Source organism: Rhinolophus sinicus, linkage group LG04 (genome assembly GCF_036562045.2).
Source record: "Rhinolophus sinicus isolate RSC01 linkage group LG04, ASM3656204v1, whole genome shotgun sequence".
Lineage (NCBI taxonomy): Eukaryota > Metazoa > Chordata > Mammalia > Chiroptera > Rhinolophidae > Rhinolophus > Rhinolophus sinicus.
In genome coordinates, this window is record NC_133754.1 from 53130387 (window position 1) to 53152165 (window position 21779).

General features: G+C 46.6%; 2 protein-coding genes across 3 annotated transcripts in view; one reads left to right on the forward strand and one right to left on the reverse strand.

The window, feature by feature from the left end:
* COL4A1 (collagen type IV alpha 1 chain) overlaps positions 1-2999 on the reverse strand; it is a 145637-nt gene extending 142638 nt beyond the window's left edge. Inside the window, exon 1 of the mRNA XM_019731071.2 lies at positions 2766-2999. Within this exon, the coding sequence (XP_019586630.1) occupies positions 2766-2849 (84 nt within the window). The 5' untranslated portion in view covers positions 2850-2999. The remainder of the gene's footprint in view (positions 1-2765) is intronic.
* Positions 2651-21779, forward strand: part of COL4A2 (collagen type IV alpha 2 chain) — a 182480-nt gene continuing 163351 nt past the window's right edge. Inside the window, exons 1-3 of one of the 2 annotated variants that reach the window (XM_074329518.1) lie at positions 2651-2671; positions 3609-3696; positions 3811-3865. In XM_074329518.1, coding sequence (XP_074185619.1) covers positions 3653-3696; positions 3811-3865 — 99 coding nt within the window. In that variant the 5' untranslated portion in view covers positions 2651-2671; positions 3609-3652. Of the gene's footprint in view, positions 2672-3071; positions 3314-3608; positions 3697-3810; positions 3866-21779 lie in introns of those variants that run through there. The other variant, XM_019731070.2, reaches the window with a different exon arrangement.

The window sequence follows — 21779 nt, forward strand, 5'->3', positions numbered from 1 at the left end:
TATATATAAAGAGCATCGTGATTTCGATTGTATCTCATCCATCTCACTCCCGAGATACTGGGTTCTCACATTGCTGTCATGAACAGGATAGATATTGGGACTAAATCAGATCTCAGCCTTCTCATTTAAATTACATTTCCAGCAGAACGTGGTCCATACTCAAATGGAAATTAAATCTCACTTCATTTGAATTCTAACTCATTCAGTCCCAGGAGTGGTGACTCATAGTCTGGAGATGCCAATGTCGCTAGGCAGGCATCACCACACTTCGGGCAAAGTTCACATTTCTGATCCTGAGGAACAATTTGTTAAGAAGCGTCACATGGACCCATTGGAGAGAAAAATTTAGAGGCTGTGGAAGGAACCATTCATTCAGTACAGTATGACTGCATGACTGAGAACACAGGGCACTCACTCCATGATAACTCTATGAGCACATTTTTGTCTCAGCCTGCACGCTGTTCCTCCTTTCTTGCCTAAGAAAGAAAAGTTAGGGATGGGCGTCATGGGTAGGAGTGGCAAAAATCACTGGCTTAGAAAGACAATCCATCCACTAGTAAATGAACAGTATAACCATAGCATACATGGTTAAATGTAAAATCAAACAGCATTTCATAAGAAAAATAAATAAGTACAATTTGTGCCCAGTATCTAGCAGGTGATGTTTGGGCACACAAATGCAGGTAAACTGTGATTCAGATACTTCAAAGGGGCAGGTACTCCAAGAATCATTTGTGTTGGCTTCTCAATGAGGATTTGATTGATTTGAAGCACCTTATCATTCAAAATGTATTTTTAAATGATATTTTGCTTGGATCAATACTGAAGTTATTTCAACTTTTTGGTGTACCTATCTCAGCTGATTATGGAAGGAGGTAAGTGAAACAATGTGATCGATGGCATGAAAAGTGAGACAAATTTTTTAATTAGCCAGATATTATTTTTGAATGGATTTTCTTGTACACCCATAAATCATATGCATCTCTCTGTAATTAAGCCAGGAAAAATATAATTTAATGATAATATGTATCAAGTGGTCATCAGAAGGTATCCACATGCCAGATCTCTTAAAATACTATGTCACATGAAGGACAGAGCAAAGCTAGTGAGTAGGAATGTACTTGGGCTTTAGAGAATAAAGGGAAGTAAAAACCCAAGTCAACAATGAGTTTGATTTCCCAGGTAGGAACAGGAGTTTCCTTAAGTGAGTGGCTCATTCTTTAAAATCCTGGCTATTTGAAAAGTCAGCTCTTCAGATTAGCTTTGCTCTGCTAATATTATCAATCAGAAAATCTAAGTCCAAACAGAGGTTCACATTTCCAAATAGAGAACTTTCATTCGCTTGCCATCAGGTTTAGCAATCTCTCCTTGGAAGTATTAAATCTTTTCGTCAATATTTCTACACCCAAATAAAGTGTTCTGGAGCCTCCTCCTTTGAAAGTATTTTGTCAACATCACTGGAGAGTTTAAATAACTGACTACAGACGCTGGACTGCAAGTAACAATCTGAAGTTAATTGTGAGTGTAATCATTAGTCCCTTCAATACCCGATGAAGGCGCTGCCAGCAAGGAGTCCAGCGCTCTGTGATGAGACATGTGCGCACACTGACGGTTTACTCTGGTATATAACAGTTAATAATTTATACACAATGAAATAGAATCGGTGAGTATCATTCTTCCCGAAGAAAATTTTTAAAATGAACAAAAAAACAAAAAAACAAACAAAATACCGAAGAGAGAGCAAGATTAGGATTTGAAACAGTAAAAGAGTGAGCAATGTGGCAAGTAGCAAAATCATTTTTAAACATTTGGGGGGGGGGGGGACGATGCAAAAGTGTTTAGAAGCCACACCTTCCTGGGGTTTTGTCCACAAGGCTTTGACACTGTGGAACAGCTGAGGTCTTTATTCTGTCTGAGGGGAAGGAAAAAAGGAAAGAACAACAGTACATCAAGGACAGTCCAGAGCTGGAAGCCTTTACTCCTGCAAACCCAACTCCCAGCTCCTTTCCGGGCAAGCACATAGCCGGAGGAAATGAAAACTAGGAAAACAATTTGTGCATAGAACAATGAGATGGAGTTTCATTTTGGTTTCACACTCAAATATAAATGTGGCTATAATTTTTTTAATATATTAATAAAAGACAACGAGTCGAGTAGAGTAACTTTTTAAAGCTGCACTACAGAAAAGCCCCACTTGGGCTCTTGAGCGTGTATTAGCGACAGAAAAGTCGTGGGAAAGCAAAGATACAGCTGTTTCCAGGCAAACGGCCCAGAACTGTTCAGCATCAACCAACAGTCTCCAAAAATCTAGAGAAACACGCCCAAAGCGACTGAAGGCACATGTGTGGGGTTCCGAACAGCGTAGGGCGCGAGTGTCTACCCCTCCCGCCGCCGACTCACCCAAGCACCCAACGCAGGTGAAGGCGGCCAGCCGCTGTGCGCCCCGCGGTGCGAGTTCAAATCCCGCTAACTCCCAAGCACCCTCACCCCCCACGGTGCGCACCAAGTTCTGCACACTTGCCCACGGCCCTGAGGAGTCCCATAACTCGCCCCTACCCAGCCCACAACAAAGGAGACTCCCTAATGGATGCGCGATCTCAGCCCACAGGGATCATCAGGGAGGACCGGCCTGAAGAGTACACCTGGCCGCGGCAAGCGCGACCCCGGAGAGGTGGGCGGAAGGCTCTGGCTAGGGACAAAGGGGCAGCGCGGCGCGCCCGGGGCGCAGGACCGGACGCCGGGTAGCCGGGCCGGCCGGGACTCACCTTCGCAGCGGCCCGGCTGCGCTCCTCGTGGAGCAGGAGAGCGGCAGGCAGCAGCAACAGCCAAACGCCGAGCCGGGGCCCCATGGTGGTGCGCCCGGGGCGGCGGCGACCCGCGGTTGGCGGCGGGGGACGGTGGCCGGGCGCTCGAGTGCCGCGGCGGGCGGTTCACTCTCGGAGGGCCCCGGCGCTAGCGCAGCGCACAGTCCCGGGCGCGGCGGCTTGCGGCAGAGACCTGAGCGCCGCCAGGCGAGCTCCCCAATTTGTTGGCCCTGCCCCCTCCCCTCGGCGGCGCGCGTGCGGCGTCTCAGAGGGGTGGATTCTGTCGCGCGGGTAAGAGGCGGCGGGAGCGCGCGGCCGGAGGAGTGTGGCCGCCGCGCGCCTGGACGCTAGGTCTCGGCATTCCTCACCCACCCGCTGCCTCTGCCGGACCCTGAGTCCCGGCGCTCGCCGACTGCGAGCCCCGAGGCCCGCGCCCCGGGAGCCCGATAGAGCGGCGGCGCTGCTGTGCCGCGGCCGGGCGCTTCTGGGGGACGGAAGCCGGGCCTGAGGTGAGAGCAATCCCGGAGAGGGACCCAGGCCGAGGGCACGAACTTGGGGCGCCCTGTGCACTCTCTTACAGTGGGAGCGGGGATGGGGATCAGGCGGCCGCGGCCAAGCAGCACCAACCAGGGCCTAGATGGGAAGGCTCCCCTTTCTTCTGTCTCGTGGTGGGGCGGCTCTCCGTCACCCCCGCAAGGAGGTGTGGGCGCACGCCGCTCTCGGGCGTCTCAGACCGAGGCGGCGGCAGGGATGCCTCCCTCCCCAGCAGCCCCTGCTAAGTCCGCTTTGTCTCTCCCCTTCCAGGCTAAAAAGGACCAGCCGGATCCCAGAGTGGCTGGATTGGGAGAATGGATCGAGACCAGTGCGCGGCGTCTAGCCCTGCCCTGCGGCGGTAAGCGATTTTCTGCGGTGCCCGCGTGGGTCTCGCAGGCGGAGCCCTTCCGTGTAACTTTCAGGAATTGCCAAGGCGCACGCTCATGGCGCTTTCCCTGCCTCTCCCATCCAGGTGGCTGCTTCTGGGGACTCTGACAGTGGGGCTCCTGGCCCAAAGCGTCCTGGCGGTAAGTCCTGGCTCCCGTTCATGGGCTTTGATTCGCGCGCCCGAGAGTGGTTGGGACACCGAGTGGCCTTGACAAAAGACAGCTCATGCGTGTTCACCTGAGCGTGTGTGTGTGTGACTGTGTGTTCTCCTTCAGCCCCTATCCAGCCCAGGTTCTGAGAAAGCTTGCTTTCCTCCAGGAACTGAGGTTTGCATTCCCTTGGGTTCCCCACCGTCAATCCTGTGCCAATCCTGTGCGTTACTGGCTTAGGCCCTTACACGGGAGCCAATAATTAAAAACGTAGCCTGCAGCATCCTTTTCCAAGAATTAGGCAAAGCCCCAGCCTTAGAAGTGAGGGAAGACTGTCAGTCACGTGGCAATGAGGCTCCAGGATACAGGTTAGAAACGTTTTTGTAGAACTCAGAAGCTGGTGTCTAGCTAGGTACTGCACTGTCCTTGGAAGACTTTTCTTGTTCTTTTAAATAAGAGGCAGGAGGATGGGCGGGGCAGGGAGGAAAACAAGACAACATTGTACTGCGTTTGAACCATTGTGAGAGAACAATGGCTGAAAACTCGGTTTTCTCCCAACGCTTTTCTTGCCCCTGGAAGAACCAGGTTGAGAGCCGCGTTCACTGTGTGCCCATCCCTGACCCCAGAGCAGCCCTGACATTTAAGGCAGCTCTGTCAATATTGTCATTGCACTTGTGATTGCAGTATGGGATTTTATAAATGGTGTTTAAATAATAGGAGCCACTTTTACTGAATTGTATTGTAATATGGCAAAACTGCCACAGGTTTGGTGGGTCTCTTCGGTTGAAGACACAAATGTTTAAACTGGGACTGAAAATCAAGGGGACATATTGGTGTCCCGGACCCCACCGTCTCTGAACTCTGTGGGATGGAATAGGATTTCTGTAGCACCTGATTTCCATAGCACCTGATTTCCATGTGATTCCTGCTGGGAATTCCCTCTTTCCTCAAGGGTTCCCACTCTGGGTAAAGTGCACACACAGGAACAATGGGATGCTGTATCCGAGGTGTGATTTAAATTCTCTCATTTTCACAATGTTCTATCCTCATGTAAAACAAAGATTTTAAAGGCTGTGGGGGAGGAAGAACTACCCCAGCTTGGAAAAGAACCTTTAGCCTTACTTTTCTGCTGTCTTCTGCTCCAGTTCAGGGAGGGCCCAGGTTGGGAAGTTAGAAAGGAGGCCAGAGACTTTGACCGGAGCATTCCAGGTCAAAGTTTTCTTAAAGTTCAGGTCCGTCTCTTCCTTTCTACACATCCTAATGTAAGAAGGACAGAACCTGGATATTTGTCCTTTATGGGTCCTTATGCACATATGACATATAGGACTTGGCCCAGAGTTACACACACACACTCAAAGAAGGACAAGGTTTCTAGAAGGGAAAGCACTGAATCCTGTTTAGCGCTGCATTGGCTGTTCTGTCTCCCACACCCCTGTATCCGCTAGAACCACTTTTGTAATATCAGTGTTTTCCTGCCCGAGGAATGTGAGAGTCCGGGAATCTTACCTGGGACTGATCCTAAAGTCAGTGAAAGGGCTTCCTGTCAGAAGACCTGGGTCCTAATTGCAGTTCTACCCAGTCTCACAAACCTGGAGGTCCAGGTTTCCACACTTTGAACAGAAAGAGAGTACCCACCAGCTTTTCACAGAGGTCAGTGCCCTCATACATGTATTACCTCTCTGCCTTCCTCCAAAACGCTTAGATGCTGCCAACTCACCTGAGTCTCTTTGCTCTCTGATCCTTGGATGGGACCAAGAGCATTTATTCTCAGAGTATAGTCCTTGGACCCTTACATTCACCTGGTTGGTTATAAATTCAGACCTCTGGTCTGCATTGTAGACCTTCTGATCTGACTTTCTGGGGTGCAGCCTGGGAGTCCACATTACCATTTGATGCCAAGTTTGGGAACCACTGAACTAGAGTATTGTGTTGGGAGGCAGTGGGAGTCACTTGCCAATTTATTTCATGTCCCTATAGATTCTAAATCTATAAATAAAAACGGATAAATATTTCTGAGTTATTTTACTAGAGACATATTAATATGTATTATTCAACAGACATGCAATTTGTGATGCTCAACAATGGATCTTCTACTTATTAGCTTCTTATGACCACTGGTTTTAATAGCTGTTACTCATGAAATAATTCCTTGATCTTTAGATATATTCATTAAAATATCTTTTTTAATTTTAAGTGGCAAGTTCTGCTCCTCCCCTATTTGTGTGCCATGCTCAAGAATCCTGTCTCGTTGCCTGTTTGTATCAAGGACTTTTCCCAGGGCTAGATCAATTTAGTCAAAACAGCTGTTCATTGTTGCTTGAAAGCTTCAGAGCAGAAGCAGCTACAAATGATTAGTGAGTTACTTAATGAGTACTTCCTATATGTTAATTTGTGTGTTTTAATACATCTGAGCCTCATAGGAAAAGTACATCTATGATAGAGGCAAATATTATCACCCCCATTTTCAGATGGGAAAACAGAGGCACAAAGAATTTCAACAACTTGCCCAATGTCTCTCTCTGTAAGTGGCAGCTGTGGGATATGAACCCAGGCACTTGCCCACTGCAGTAAGCTTCCCAGGGTCAAACTGTAAGTCAGTACTAGTGAGGGTGCTCCTGAGTTTCAGTATTTGAGTCTTCTGGTTGTGCTTTCTCCTTGATCTTAAGCGTGACTAACAGAGTAAAGCCCACACACTGGAAGAGGAACCCCCCTCTCCCCGCTGCTTTGCTCTGAAGAGCAAGGGAGAAGCAATATGATCAGGTGTCCCAAAGGAGAAAAGAAAGCAGAAACCCCACTGGGCAGCCTGGGCTCAGGACCCAATATAGACACAGGTTCTCTGCGTGCACAACCATGGGCAGCACTCACTGTTGTCCAGGTTGCCTTTCCTTAGGGTGCCCTGCCTTGAAAGCAATGCCAAGGTGGCCAGCACACGTGCAGGGGACCCTTTCTAAAAGGCAGTGCAGCATAATGGCTACCACACTTGGAAGGTAGGCTGCCTGGGGGCCCTTCCCAGATGAGCAGCTGATGAGCTGCTGCCTACCCGTGGCACTCACCAAACCCCTGTGTCCTGGTTACCCCCTCTCCTGCAATGGGGATGTTACCAATGGTATCCACCTCTAGGGTCAGGGGCTATCAGATGAATGGATGTACGTGAAGTGCCCTGGAGTTTGTGGCACAGAGCAAGGCTTGAGGTATCTATTTGGCCTGTGTCAGGGAAGGTTCCCGCAGCAGACAGCACGCTCGTAACCTTCAAGGAAACTTAAAAGCACTCACCGCAGCCCATGCTGAGCATTGTCACTTATCTCAAGAGATAGGACAGCAGTCTTGCAGATCTAAGAGACCAGTCCTGTGTGATTCTGGGAGAAAGAGAATTCCAGAGAACAAAGACCTTCCATCCCTGAGATTAAATATGCTGGGGGCTGGGCTGACCTCATGACCTCAGCTGGAGAGACAGGTTGCACACTTTAGATTCTAGATATCAGGGTGCAGCCCTGCACACCCCAGGAAATGTTGGCCTCCAGACTGCTTTCAGCACCAGCTTCAGTTTCTAGGGCCCCATACCCTAGAAATTGCTTGCTGCGCCTGCAGGTTGCCACATTATTCCCACCCCCACTCCCAAAGAAGAAAAAGAAGCAACAGCAGCAGCACTGTATTCTAAAGTTTTTCTCTTCTCCTTTGTCATGCGGGGTATCATGCGGGGTCTCTGGCCCTGCTCCCCACATAAGAACACAGGATATGGTGAGGCCAAAAAGGAACACCCACGGAGCCATAGATAGGGGAATCACACCATTATAGTCTCGCTGGTGGCTGGGTAGGAGACACAGGAAGCAGGAGCCACACTATCCGCGACCTGCTGTCTGCTTCTCTGCCAACCAACCTCACTTGCTAACTGCAATCCGCTGTGCTAACTGCAATCCACGCTTGCCAGCCACCATCCTCTTGCTAGCCCCCATTTTTCCTGCTAGCATAGCGACAGCAGTTATATTAGTGGCCAATGGCTCACTGGTTACAGCTGACGGCCAACTAGCCACAGCTGATGGCCATCCAGTCACAGTTGATGGCCATTTACTACCTTTCCATGTGAGGCCAAGAGCCTGGAAACTGCACTCCTGGCTCTGTCCCCACATCGTTTTAATCAGCTTATTGATAATTGATGAAAAATGTGTAGTGCTAAGATGCTCGCGATGCTCTAAGAATCACAGAGAACAGTGACAAGCATGTCCCCAGCTCTCTGTAGGTGATTAGAGCAGCCCTCCCTGACGGCGTGTATGAGTTGGCTGCAGTAAATAACACCAGAGACTCATCATAGCATCCCAGAACTAGACGAAGGTACGAGGGTGAATGTGAGGAACACAGCTCTCGCGCTGCCACTGCGTGTATTTAGAACCAAAGAGAGAGAAAGGAAAAAAAAAAAAAAAAAAAGAAATTCAAGTAAAAAGCTCTAGGATAGAAAAAGATCTTGCTAAAATAATAAAAATCAAAGGATTGTCTGTCTTTCTAGAGAGAGGATTTTTAAAAAATGGGTGACCAGCTTCAAGTAAATCATAGAGAAAAGTTGAGGACAAAATGAAAGGGCAATGGTTTTTCAACACTGTGTTGATAATGAAGATGTCACTATGTAGAAGGTGGTTTTGGAATGTCTTGTTCTTTTCATCTGAGCAGGAATATTTATCTTTGATTAGAGGAATTCAGAGAAAGCTCTGAAATTGGCCTCTCACTGTATCTGCTGGTGACAGGTGTTGGCCTTGTCACCGCCCCTGAATGTGGTAGGTGAAGTCTGGAACCCTGGCCTTGGTGGATTCAGCTTGTAAATCAGGCAATCTGTGCAGTAGCTTGGGGCTTCCTGGGCCAGTGACTACCTTACCCCTGCCTGGCTACTAACTGGCTTTTTGACACCAGCCAGTGGCAAGTCACTTGATGCCTTGGTTCTGGGGCATGAGGGAAGGTTGAAGAAAAGCTGTTGTGTGGTTTCAGTGCTCCAGGCCGTCAGGCGCCCCAGGCGAGCTGGAGAGTCACAACTACCCCCAACGCCTTCCATGAGCTCAGGCGTCAGCGATCAGCTGGTTCTCACGCTTCCCAGCTGTAACTTTGGGAATAGGAATGCTTTTCCAGGAAAGCATTTAGGCTGCTCCAGGATATGACTTAAAAATAAATATGCTGCATCAAGCTTTTTATCTTCAGGGTGTGAGAAGTTTCTGGAATTCATTGAATGGTACTTAATCAGCTGAGATGAGCGAATGGGCAGGTTATTTGCTGGTTACCTGTTGCCACGCCTCTCGTATTTACTCTCTCAGTTAATGAGACTCTCCTGGGACAGGTGAAGGCCTGAATGACTCACCAACCTGGATTTTACCGGCTTCCCTGGGGTGTGATTTTTCTTTTGATTATCCATGAAAGAAGAAGGGATATCTAACCTTAGGGAGACCCGTGGATTTCTCCATTCTGGTCCGCGTGCTCAGGTAGTGAATTCCAAAGGAAGTGCAAGTCTCCAGCAGCTCCCCCTGCAAGCTCTGCCTACCCGCTGGCATTGAGCCCCTGAGTGCAAGGATCTGGCCTCATGTGGGTACCTCCCCATCTCCTGCCACTCCTGGTCAACTGCTTATGTGCACTGTGCACCGTTAGCATGTGTTCTGCTAGCTGCCTTGAATGAGGCTGCCTTTGGAAGCAACAATTTATTTTGTAAAACAAACAAACAAACAAAAAAACCGCCCCTCTAAATGCAATGCAGTACCCTGGAAGAAAGACAGAACATTCGTAGAAAAACTGGCAAAATTCTAATAGAGTCTGGAGTTTAGTTAATACACTCATGTTAATTTCTGGTTTTGACAAAATGTGCCAAGGTTATGTAAGACGTTGACATAGCATCACCATGTCTGGGCAGAGGGTATACATGGACTCTGCACTATCTTTACAACTTTTCTGAAAATCTAAATTATTTCCAAATAAAAACCTGCTCTTAGAAGCCAAAGATCACTCACATTTGGCATGCATAAACTAGACAGACAAGTGCAAAGAGAAAGCTAAGAAGTAGCAAGGCTGAGACAAGTGAGCAGCAGATGTGGCAGGCAAGAGGACAATGTGGTTCCCATTCTTTTCCCTAATAGACTAAGTAAACAAAAGTAAGTGTACTTGAAAATATAGCAGAAATGGCCCCCGCCAGGGGCAAAGGGTTTTGTCCCCCTAACTTGGGCAGAGTGCTGTATAAAGAGAGGGAAGGAAAGGCATCCTGATGGAGTTTCCACAGCTCAGCATGTCATAAGGGTTCTGGAGTGAGCTACAATAGCCTCCCTCTTCTTGACCCACTGATTGGGCAGGGAGAACAGTTGCACGGTTGTTTCCTGAGCTTGCAAAGGCATGGCAAGATTGCATGATGGCGTCACTTCCAGGGAGACGTTAAACACGACGTGTTCACACCTCTGGCTCTTACTAATTTGTCAGGCCGGCATCCGTAGGTGCTTTATTTCAGTTATGGGTTGGGGGGAAGGACCAAGAACAAGGATGGCCAATGTCCAATGGCTGTCACCTCACACGTTTGCCTCTGTCACCACACTGCAGGAACAGAGCAGCCTCTGGCCCTGGCCCTTCTCAATTCTGCTTTGCAGCTTCCTGCACACCTTATCTCCTCTCAGTAGCCTGCAGCCCCTGTGACATGAAGGGCACCCCACCCCCTCGCCTCTCAGAGGACCCAGATGGCAGAGGGCAGATATAGAATGCCTGTGCCCAGCTGGGACCTCTCCCTTGGAACTGAGACCCATTCAAGAGTAATTAAAGTGCCCTCTCAAACTGCTAGGACTTTAAATTATCACTAGAGAGCAATGATTTTAAATCATCATTCATAACTTTTATAAACATTAAACATTTATCTTCACTCATCTTCAACTGTAATTTCTGTTACCACAATCCAAAGTTTAGGGCACGTTACGTGGTTCCTCTAGGATTTGTTCACTGCATTGTATGCGCCAGGGCCTGAAACACAGTAAGCACTCAGCAAAGTGTCTGTTTCATAAATGAGTGAAGATGTTCATTGAAAATGAGTTAGTTAAAAGTATTCAAACAAATCTTTTGGATGAGGAATACCGTCATGGAACAATTAAAAAAAAATGAGATAAAAATATAGTTTTTCTCACTGTGCTTTTTTTATTTTTTCCAAATTAAATGCTTCCCCCACTGGATAAAGCTAGCTGTATATAATGATAAAGGAAGCATTGATCTGTCTCTAAAAGATTTGCATTTTTTCCTAGGGATTGTTTCAACCCCACCCATGAAATTCCTGTTGCTGCTTTTGCCCAGGTCAATGATCTCTCATGTGGGAATTACAGAAAAATCTGTGTTATTGAATTACATGGACTAATTTTCTGGTACCTGGTAGAAATTACATAACAGTATGTTTTTCTGCATGTGGAGCACTGTGGGCTATGTGACTGTCTTCGTGGAGTAATGTGGGCCCCCTGAGGACCAAGGAAAGGGCTTCAGATGGGGGACATGATCAAAGACGCATGCTCCCTGGGAGGTCTTCCAGGCCTGGTTTGTCTATTAGAGAAAAAGAGATGCTGATTAGCAAGGACTGGGCAATAATTGCAAGCTGGTGTTGGGAAGAAGGAGGCACGCAGGAAACAGTCCAGCACCATGGGCCCTGTTGGTGCGTCCCTTCCTTCTCCTCTGGCCTCACCCTGCTAACGCTGGCTCCAGCTGGGAGAAAAGGAAGGACTCCTCTGGGAGGGTCTTTGTGGGGGTGCCCTGGTATCAACATAAGAAAGAGTAACCCTTGAAGTTGCTTTTACTGTCCCAGAACCGCCAGGGACAGCTAAAATATCCCACAGGAGAAACACAGCAACTCCTGTTTGTTGAGCACAGTGGTGCCAGGAGCTAATCGAAGATGCAGACACACATTACCCGCTAAATACCCTCAACTCTGTGATTATCCCACTTTACAGATGTGCAAACTGAGGCATATACAAGTTAGGGTGCTTGTTAAGGTCAATAAGGAATAAAGTTGGGAGTGAAGCCCAGGACTCACTGATTCTAAAACTTCTGCTCTTAACCACTATATTAGGCTGGCAAATCTCTAGCCATACAACATGTATGCATATTCAAAATCTGCAAGATATTAGATGTGTAAAATATACATAAGATCTGATTATATAGTTATATCTAAATACGATGTGGACTATATGTAAAATACATGGGTATATTATCTACATGGAATATATATAAATTGATAATAGATGATAGAGATAGATGACAGACAGATGGTGATAGTCAGATAATAGATACATCGATAGATACCGTGATGAGAGAGAGAAATGGAGACCGCATGCACATGCAGGCACGCACGGCGGTTGGATGCTCCTGGCTCCTTTCCCCACAAGGGATGCCCAGGCAGAGGAAGGCGACCAACTCTAGGGAGCCTCTTAGGGTCTGCAGAGGAGCCTTTAGGGTCTGCAGAGAAGCTAACCTACACATGTACGTGACTAAGTAGTTTGTGAACTCTGAGAAACAAAGACGAGAGAGACTGCACTCTGGAGAGGCCCACAAAGGATGACCAAGGAGACGTGAGAGTGGGCAAGGGGGAATCCAATCGGTGGAACAGAGTTCCTGTGGAACTCTCCTTCTCAAAATTCTAGGCCATGAAAGTATATCAACTACAGCTACGTAAAGGAGAGAGGGACACGCAAACACTATCTCCGAGCGGATAGAGAGGCTGTTGAAAAATTGTTAGTCCTAACTTGGAAAAAGATTTCATGCAACCCCCTGGGGAGTAAAAGACTTTCCTAAAATTATCTTAGCTCTGCAGGAGACCCCCGTGGACACCAGTGGAATTATGACAGAATCCATTTTATCCTGGACCGAGGCCAATTTCCTTGTGTTGGGGCTGCTTTATTGCTGTTTTGTGTTCTGTTTTTCATTGGCGTTTCCCAAGTACCAACAGGTAGACAGGTGTGGTCTATGAAAAAGAGCTGGAGCATCTCAGTTGGAGTCCAATGACTGGGAAAAAGCACTTTTTCCTTTCCGAGCCTCCTTTTCATCAGGTGTAAAAAAAAAGAATGCTAATGGCTAGATCATTTATGTGAAATTCGCTCGCGAAATGAACACATCCAATTTTACTAGGAATAACATTCACTCACAAGTTACATACATAAATCCTCTCGTGTGCTGAGGTCTGGGTCCCAGAGCAAGGACAGGCCAGGAGCAGTGGGGTCAGAGTGTTTTGAGCATGTGTGTGTAGGCGGGGGGGGGGGGGGGTAGGAGTTGTCCAACTGTGGGACCAAATTGTTTAAGTCAAACATGCCATCTGGGATTATCCATGTGTAGAGAGCAACCTGAAGAAGTTCGTTCACTGTTTGAGACCAAGTTTCTCTCTCCTTTGACTATAGTAGGCGTACAGTACGATAGATTTCACATGTAATTGTACTCATCAGCAAACAGCTGTAGAAGCCTCGCTCAAGACTCAGAGCCATGCTCTGTTCTAAGGGGAATACGGAGGAAGAGAGAGCAGGCCGACGGCCTGGGGTTCACGAGGAATAAGGCCGGCTTGGGTCTTGGGTTGGAAACCTGCTTTTGCTACTTCCTGGCCGTATGTCTTTAGACAAGTTACTTAGCTTTTAAGCTTCAGTTGCATTTCTAAAACTGGAACAAAAATAGTTCTACCTCATAAGTGTGCTCTGAGGATAAAAGAAATTACATGTAAAGATCTTAGCAATCTTAGTATTGTAGTGCTTGATAAATGTAAGTTCACGGCTATTTAGTTTTAGGTTTGGGTTGGTTTTTTTTTTTCCATTAATTATGGGTCTTCATCCTCAACACATAAAAACTTGAAGCCACAGAGAGAAAAGTTCAAGTGTTACTAGAGTTTAAAGAACAATCATTGTGGGTCTCGCTGCCACAGCAGAGTGTTCTCTGTATGTAGCCTTCAAAGCAAACTGGAGAAAAGAGTCTGTGCCCAGCACAGCAGGGCAGAGGACGGCGTGGGCATGGCTGCCCTAGGCCCGCGGGACCGAAGGGATGTGGAAGGGAATTGTGGTGAGATCCTGCCATCCTTGTAGTGCCTGGCAGGGAGTCGCTGTGGTGCCACATGCAGTTCACATGGCGAGACGGGGGCAGGGACATCTTCCCAATAGCACTGGACAGGTGTTTTCACTTTCTTAAATTTGAGAAAGGCCAGCAAAGAATTTTCATTTTAATTAAAGTTAGGTCAAGGTGTAACCAAATTATTTCCAGAACACATGGAAAGACTTAAAAACAAAGAACATCTTGTTCAAATAATTCTGAAACCCAAGAGTAATTTAACAAAGCAAGAAAACTCAAGAGGTTTTGGTCTGGCAATATGGCATAGAAAACACTCAATAGAAACTTAGGAGAGAACTTCTTTCTTGAAAGAGTAGGATGCCCCACCCTTGCCAATTCCTAGCGCGGCATTAGCAATACTCCATGTCTGCTATAGTTCCACAGTCAGGATACAGCCAGACCTGTTCACTCCTGAGCACCCAGTTGAGCAAGGCCAATGGGTAGATTCAGACAGGAAGATTCCAGCTGGAAATTCCAGGAAGGAAAACAACCTCCTTCCCTTTTCTCCTTACTTAGTCATTGTCTTAACTGTAACCGTCCAAGTTACAATCAAGGGCCAAATAGGGGTCTGAGATAGTCTCTTTTCCTATCTAAAACCACCTTCATTTCCTACCAACTCCCCCAGATTTCGGGTGCTTCCCTCCCGGCCCTCCCCGCCCCCCAAGACAATCTTAGCTCAGACAGGATTTCCTTCGTCTTAGTCATCAGCTTTTATGGTCCAGCCTCCCTTCCCGTTGCAAAACAAGAAATATTAGCAACAAACAGTCTGAAATGATTTGTAAATCTTTTGCCAATACATGTAGACATTAGTTTTTGTGCTTACCAACATCAAGATGCTAGAGATTAGAAAAATAAATATGATTCTCATTACGTCACACGGTACAGTGAGTTTTCAGCTCTCTGCCTCAGCTTTGTGAAATTGCAAAAGAGCAAACACATTCATTTTAATCACATATCTAAAAAGCTGCAAAGTAAAAACAAAAATTTTTAGCAAAAATCATTCACATTTAAGATGAAGGGTCAGAGAATGATGGGTCAAATTAGTAACATTTCCTGCTATTAATGGGTCTGGTTCTCTCCCGCACATGAAAACAGTCCTTCAAGGCATGACATGAAGCATTCCTTCAAAGCCTGAACAGATTTCCTGGGGTCTGGAAGGAGAATGGAGCCTTCATTATTCTCCCAAATGATTCTAGGAGAAACCAGAGCAACCCCGTTATAGGAACGATGCAGACAGATATCAGGTCTGCTCCTGATTGTAATGGAAACTCAAGTCCTTCAGCTCTAGCTGCCTGTGCAGGAAGGAAAGTGTGCACAGAACAAGCTAAGTGAGGAAAATTCAGCCCTTCACTACCCCTCCGTGTAGTTATAAGTGCACATGTCCTGTCTCCTCTCTCCCTCCCTTCCTCCCTCCTAACAGTAGTAGCAATACTAGTAATACTGCTGGTAGTACTACTAGTAGTAGCGGCATACCACTCTACCTTTCCAGTTGAATTGTTCTTGCCAGGAAATGGAAGACAAAAATTACTCTGCCCCAATGCATGTCATTGGAGTCTCATCAAGGAAATTGAGGGGGGAGGGGAAGAGTAAAATATCTCTTTACAGATTCTAATTTCCTCTATTTTATCCCTGCTCCAAAATTTCTTCACCAAGACCCTGTGCACTTCTAGATCCAAAACTTTACTCGAAAATGGATCTGACATCAGTTATTTACATGCAGAATTTGCCTCTGGTTCCTATGAAACCAGTGGACCTTGGACTAGCAGGACACTAGGATCACCAAGGGATCTTTGTAGAATTGTGATGCCATGACTCTCCTTTTCAGATATTCTGAGTGCGCTGCTCTGGGGTGGGGCCAGGCATCTGAAGCTTCCACCTCTGGATTAAGCAGGGATTGTCAACCTGGGCTGACCAAAGCAATCACCTGGGGAATGTTCCATTGTGCTGGTGCTGGGCCCATCCCCTAGGGATACTGGGATTTGTACAAGTCCCTCAGATGACTGTAAATGAATTTCAAGCCCATGCAAGAGATGAACTTTGCCCTTTAAGGTCTAACCTGGGCTGACCAAGGCAATCACCTGGGGAATGTTCCATTGTGCTGGTGCTGGGCCCATCCCCTGGGGATACTGGGATTTGTACAAGTCCCTCAGATGACTGTAAATGAATTTCAAGCCCATGCAGAGATGAATTTTGCCCTTGAAGGTCAGGAGGACTATTTGCTGTGCTCACCAGGAGGTTCTGGTTCTCCCGCCCTAGGCTGTCCACCCACCAAACACCCGTTATGGGGACATCCTACCCTCCTACACAAGGCGGTGAGGCCCCACTGGGAGTACACAGCCCAGGGCCCTCTCCCGCCACTGGTGACCCAGTCCTTGGATTCCCCTGGCCCCCCACAGCGTGGGTGTGATTTGTGCCTCATCTGAGCTCCTCCTGTGCTGTGATTTGTGGGTGATAACTTTGCTCTCCAATGGGAGTGGTTTATCTGCTTCTCACCTGATAGGAATTTAATGTTCTAGAAATAAATGACTTATGACTTGACTTTAATTCAGAGGGGGAAGAAAGTAAGATTAGTCATGCTCACTCTTGATTGTTTTTTTAAATCCAGAAATTCTTTACCTAAGAAGTAAAAACGGGATAACAGTGTTGACTTCTGTCTAGAGACTCTAAAACAAAGGATGGCTGGACAACACTGATAATTTCAAATAACTGGAAAGGTTGATTCCCCTAGAACAAAATCTAACCCCAGGACCATCTGCTTCTGTTTGTTCTAAATATGGGAGATCAGTGTCTCAAAGGAAAATAAACTTATTTAAAAGGGGATATACCCATATACATACATTTTGTCAGTTTTTTCAATTTCCTTTTTCTTTTTTGTTTTTTACGGTACCTTTTACAAAATTTTTCTTCTAGTTCTTGAATTAAGGACAAAAGCTTAAGGCTGTTCATTCAGGCAAAATTTTTGCCTTCGTGTTGGTTTTCTTCTTCATTTGGTTTAATTAACAAGAGTCAATAAAAATAAACAGGAAAAAAAAGGCAGACTTCATGAGGTTTTTTTCTTCCTCACATTAAAAAAATTATTTCAGATCTTTATTCTTTCTAAGCATGTCATGTGTTAAAAATTAGGTAGATTTCCTAAAATAAATAAAATCTTGACACATGATTCATACATCACATACACAAAAACATGCAGTGTTTGTAATCACTTAGAAACCACCTTACGAATGTCACCTCAGGTCTCTTGTATATATAGTGCAAACCTGTGTTGATTCTTTTATACTTTTTTTTTTACCTGTGGTAAAATACACATAACAAAACTTACCATCGTAACCATTTTTAAGTGTACAGTTTGTGGCACTAAGACTATTTACATTGTTGTGCAACCATCACCACCATCCATCTCCAGAACTTTTTCATCATCCCACACTGAAACTCTATCCCCATTAAACTCTGTCCCCATTAAACAATGTCCCCCTAGCCCCTAGTAACCTCTGTTCTACTTTCTGTTTCTATGAGTTTGCCTACTTTCTGGACCTCACGTAAGTGGAATCATACAGTCATTGTCCTTTCGTACCTGGGTTGTTTTACTTAGCATAATGTCTTCAGGCTTCATCCATGTTGTAGCATGTGTGAGATTTGCTTCTTTTTGAGGCTGAATAATATTTCTGTACTTCTTAAGTTATTATTTTTAAACTCAGTTTTGTTTTCTTGGTTGATAGGTCTCAATGGTTAATGTCACAACCCCCAAACAAAGGGGCACGTGGGCCAGTTGGCTATGGCCCCTCCTGCACTTCTGTTTCTCAGACTCCGTCTTCTCCCTTCTGTCTGGCTCCCTTCAGCCCCTCTCCTGTGGATGTGTGGCTTGCTTTCTAGCACATGTGGACTGATCGTGTGTACTGATTTGAATTTCCTCTGGGACAATCATGGATATGCAGGTGTAGAGCTCAGGAGTGACATCTAGGTCGGAGATACAGATGAGGGCATCACAGATTTAGTGCCGTTCTCCCGGCCACAGGGCTGCGCGGGGTGTCTCAGGAAGAAAATAGGAATGGAAACCTCAAGACAATGGAGGAAGGCTGGCAGAGCGCCAGGAGGAGGCCCGGGAGAAGCTTTGACTCAGAAGCCGAGAGAGGAGGCCATCTCCACGAGGGGGTGGTCAAGCCATCAGAGGCCACCAAGGCTAAGGTGTTGACTGTGGATTTACCAAATTGGAGGTCCCCGACCCTCTCTTTGCATAGAGCTGGGGTCACAGATGCAGTGGGCTGGGGAGACTCCAGGGCATGGAGAAGTGGAGACAGTGAGTCTGAACTACTCTGAGCAGGGTCTACCACTACCCACTGCCCTTCCTCCTTTCTGCACTGGACCGAAGGCTCCCGGGGGGCTCAGAAATTGTCTCGTGCATCATTATGTCCCCCTGGCACAGCAACCTGCACAGAAACACTTAAAGAATTTTCTTAAGTAAATGTGGTATTTAACTGTTCCATAGGAAGGCTTAAAATATTCCAGGTTTCTAAACAAAAGACACTATGGCATGATCAGAATGCTACCGGGGCCACCCGGCCAAGGTCAGCTGTTGTGGGAGGGGAGACACACAGAGGTAGGCTCAAAGAAGGGTCCCCGTTTTCAATTTTTCAGTCTGACATGCTGAGTCTAGGCTCTCATGCTGCCCCAACCCCCAGCTGCTGAACGGTCAGCCTTAGAGAAGCGAATGGACAAAGGTATTGAGCCTATGAAAACCAGTGGTCAGTCCACGGGAATTCTATGGTGGGAGTGGGGACAACATTTCTCAGAGGTTAAGGGTCTGTCACCACATCACTGGTTTAGATCCCAAAGAAGGGATCGGTTGAGGCTTGCTGGTTACTCTGGCGTTTGTCTTCTGTGCTCTGTTTGGGGAGTTGTCAGCAGGCTCTCACCCAATGCCCAGAAGGAGAGAATCCGTCCAAGAGGCCGCCACCTTCCCGGAGATGACATCAGATGTTGGGATAACGCCTGGCATCGCCATGGATGCCTGGCACCACTCTTGCTATGGACTTTTTTAAGTTTCTAGTGCTGGCTATGTCTCTTCAATTAATACTCGTTCCCCTGCAATTGTGAAATCCGGGGTTTAAATGAGTGGGTGTCAGGGAAGCTGTGGGGCCAGCAGGAGGGTCCTTCTCCCAGACAGAGAAACCTGGTGCAGATGGCTAAGGGGTGTCTTCTCTTCCTACCGCCGCTGTGTTCATGATGGGAGGGCACACAGGGGTGCAGTAAGAAGCTCCCAAAGGAAAGAGGGCTTCTTCTGTGCCCTGAACCTGAGCCTGGGTCCTGGGAGCCCCGTGAGGGCAGGGACCAGGCCATGAGCACACCGACTGTCCAGTACCCAGCACAGAGTTGAGCTGGGATCTGACTCACTGGACAGACAGATGCCAGCAGGAAGAGAGAGAGTGGGAAGGTCAGGAGGTCTACTCAGAACCCACACTAAGTTTTGGGGGGCCTGTATGTTCAGAACCACAGCACAAATCGTTATGCCTAAATGCCATCCCTCAGAAATATGTACCTGAGGTCAACTGATGAGTTCTTTCATTGGCTTCACTCAATTTGAATTGCTGAATAAAAAACTACTGGGGTAGACAGACATTGGCTTATCTGCAAAGTCAAACTAACACAAATATGCTTCCACTGCAAGACAGAGTGCCAAACTATTTCATAGCATGCATTTTTTTTTTTTCTTGAGCTTCAGACCCAAAGGGAAGTCAGGCATTTGGCCAATGAGCAGTGTATGGGCTAAGCTGAACTTTTTCTTCAGGGCAGAAGAGGTTGGCTAGTGGCCTCCTTTGTACGTCTGGAATCTCAGCTTTGTGGTCTGTCAAGAGTAAGAATATGGGAAGTGAACCAATGACCAAAACCGCAAAGTCTGTGGGAATGGGCCGTGGCCATCAATCAAAGCTCCCATTTATCAATCAAAGTGGTAACCCGACTTGCTCCTCTAGGAGTCCCACCCTACTGGGCCCATGATAGTGAGGTGACTTAAGGGAAGGGGGGCTGCCCTGAAAAATCACTTTCTCCTATAAACTCTGATCCCTGACAATGAGTGAGTGAGAGTTACAAGGAGGCGATATCGCCTCACCTGGATGCGCGAGAAAGCCAATCGAGCACAGCTCCTCCGTCCTGGCTGGATCTGAAGAGCTGGACCAGGCCAGAGCAGTGCCGTGCAGACCCCAATTTTGGTTCAGCAGATTCGGATTCAGCAGGTCTGGGCAAGGCCTGAGACTCTGCGTGTCTGATCCACTCCCGGACTGGGATGCCGCCTGTCCAGGGACCGCAGTTTGGGTAGCAAGTCCGAGCCTTGTGGTTCTGTTTTCCTTTTCAATAGTTGCGTCTTAGCAAACAATAGAATAGAATGCATAGCCAGGGCTTGCTTGCCCCTAAAACATCCTCCAGTCTTCTAAAATGTCACAAGAAACGTGCTGCACTCACTTGTACAGGCAAGTTTTGGAAAGCCTTGGATAAGAGAAAGATCATTTTCATCTGTTGTTCTCTGGAAGGGTTAAGGAATTTCTTTCTTGGCAAAGCATTTTATCTTTTGACATGTGGCTCTGCGGCTTCTGGAGGTCATGTCCTGCCAGAGAGCTAGTTCGACCCTGAGCATTGCAAAAGCAGCCTGTTAGAGGAGTAAAGAGAATGAACAGGAAAAGGGGCATCATGGCCTATTTCATGAAAACACATTTACTCCCTTAAAAATGGGTTTTCTTCACACCATCAGCCTTAGCTCGTCATTTGAACACAGTTTAAACCAAAGGTGTAGATAGTGATCAAAAATCAACAATTTCTGAATAACTGTCTAGAAGCAATTTTTGGAAACAAACAACAACACTCCTGCTTTGTGGAGAGTTTACTTGAAGCCTGTTTCCTTTTGAAATGAAGTTGAAAGCACAGTGCCCTCCCCCACCCCCAAGTTATCTTTCTAAGTTGTTAGAGGCAGCTCTGTTTCTTGTGGAGTGACACTTGATTTTTCCTAGTGATGGTCAGTCATGCGTTTGACTGTCTCTAGTTAAAGCATCTACCAAACGGAGTCCTTTGGAAAATTCCATGTAAGACAACTACGTATTAGAGATAAAAGCAAAGATTAAGAAGGCAGACATGTTATCTAAATGTCTACAAGGGAAATCATTTTGGAAGATTAGTGAATCAAGATAGAGAATCCTTGATTTGTGCAATGACTGAGGCCATGCAGTAATGGGAAGATTCCTCTCAAAGACCTTAATCCCTTTGTCTGTTTGTGTGCCTTTATTTTGCTTTCTTCAGACTCCTTATTCTTGTAAGTTCTCCTCTTTTCCTTCAGGGTACAAACTCTGTACTTTGTATGTGGTAGCAGAGGAGGGCCAGGCACCTCCCACGTTATGAATGTGTCCTGTCCCAGAACTTCATTTTAACTCCTTTGCTTAGAATTAGAACTCTGGTTGTACCTGCCCGTTGCCCAAGGTGAGGAGCTGCGACCTCAGAGTCCACCTCAAGTGGCTTCAGATTGGGCTCCATCAGTCATGACCTATAACCTTGGGCAAGATCTTTAGTTTTCCTCCTCTGTAATCCTCCCTCAGCTACTGTGTTTCCCCGAAAATAAGACGTAGCCGGACCGTCAGCTCTAATGCGTCTTTTGGAGCAAAAATTAATATAAGACTCGGTATTATATTATATTATATTATATTATATTATATTATATTATATTATACCTGGTGTTATATTACAGTAAGATAAGACCGGGTCTTATATTAATTTTTGCTCCAAAAGACTCATTAGAGCTGATTGTCTGGCTAGGTCTTATTTCGGGGGAAACACGGCAGTTGCTAAAAGGACTAAATTCCAT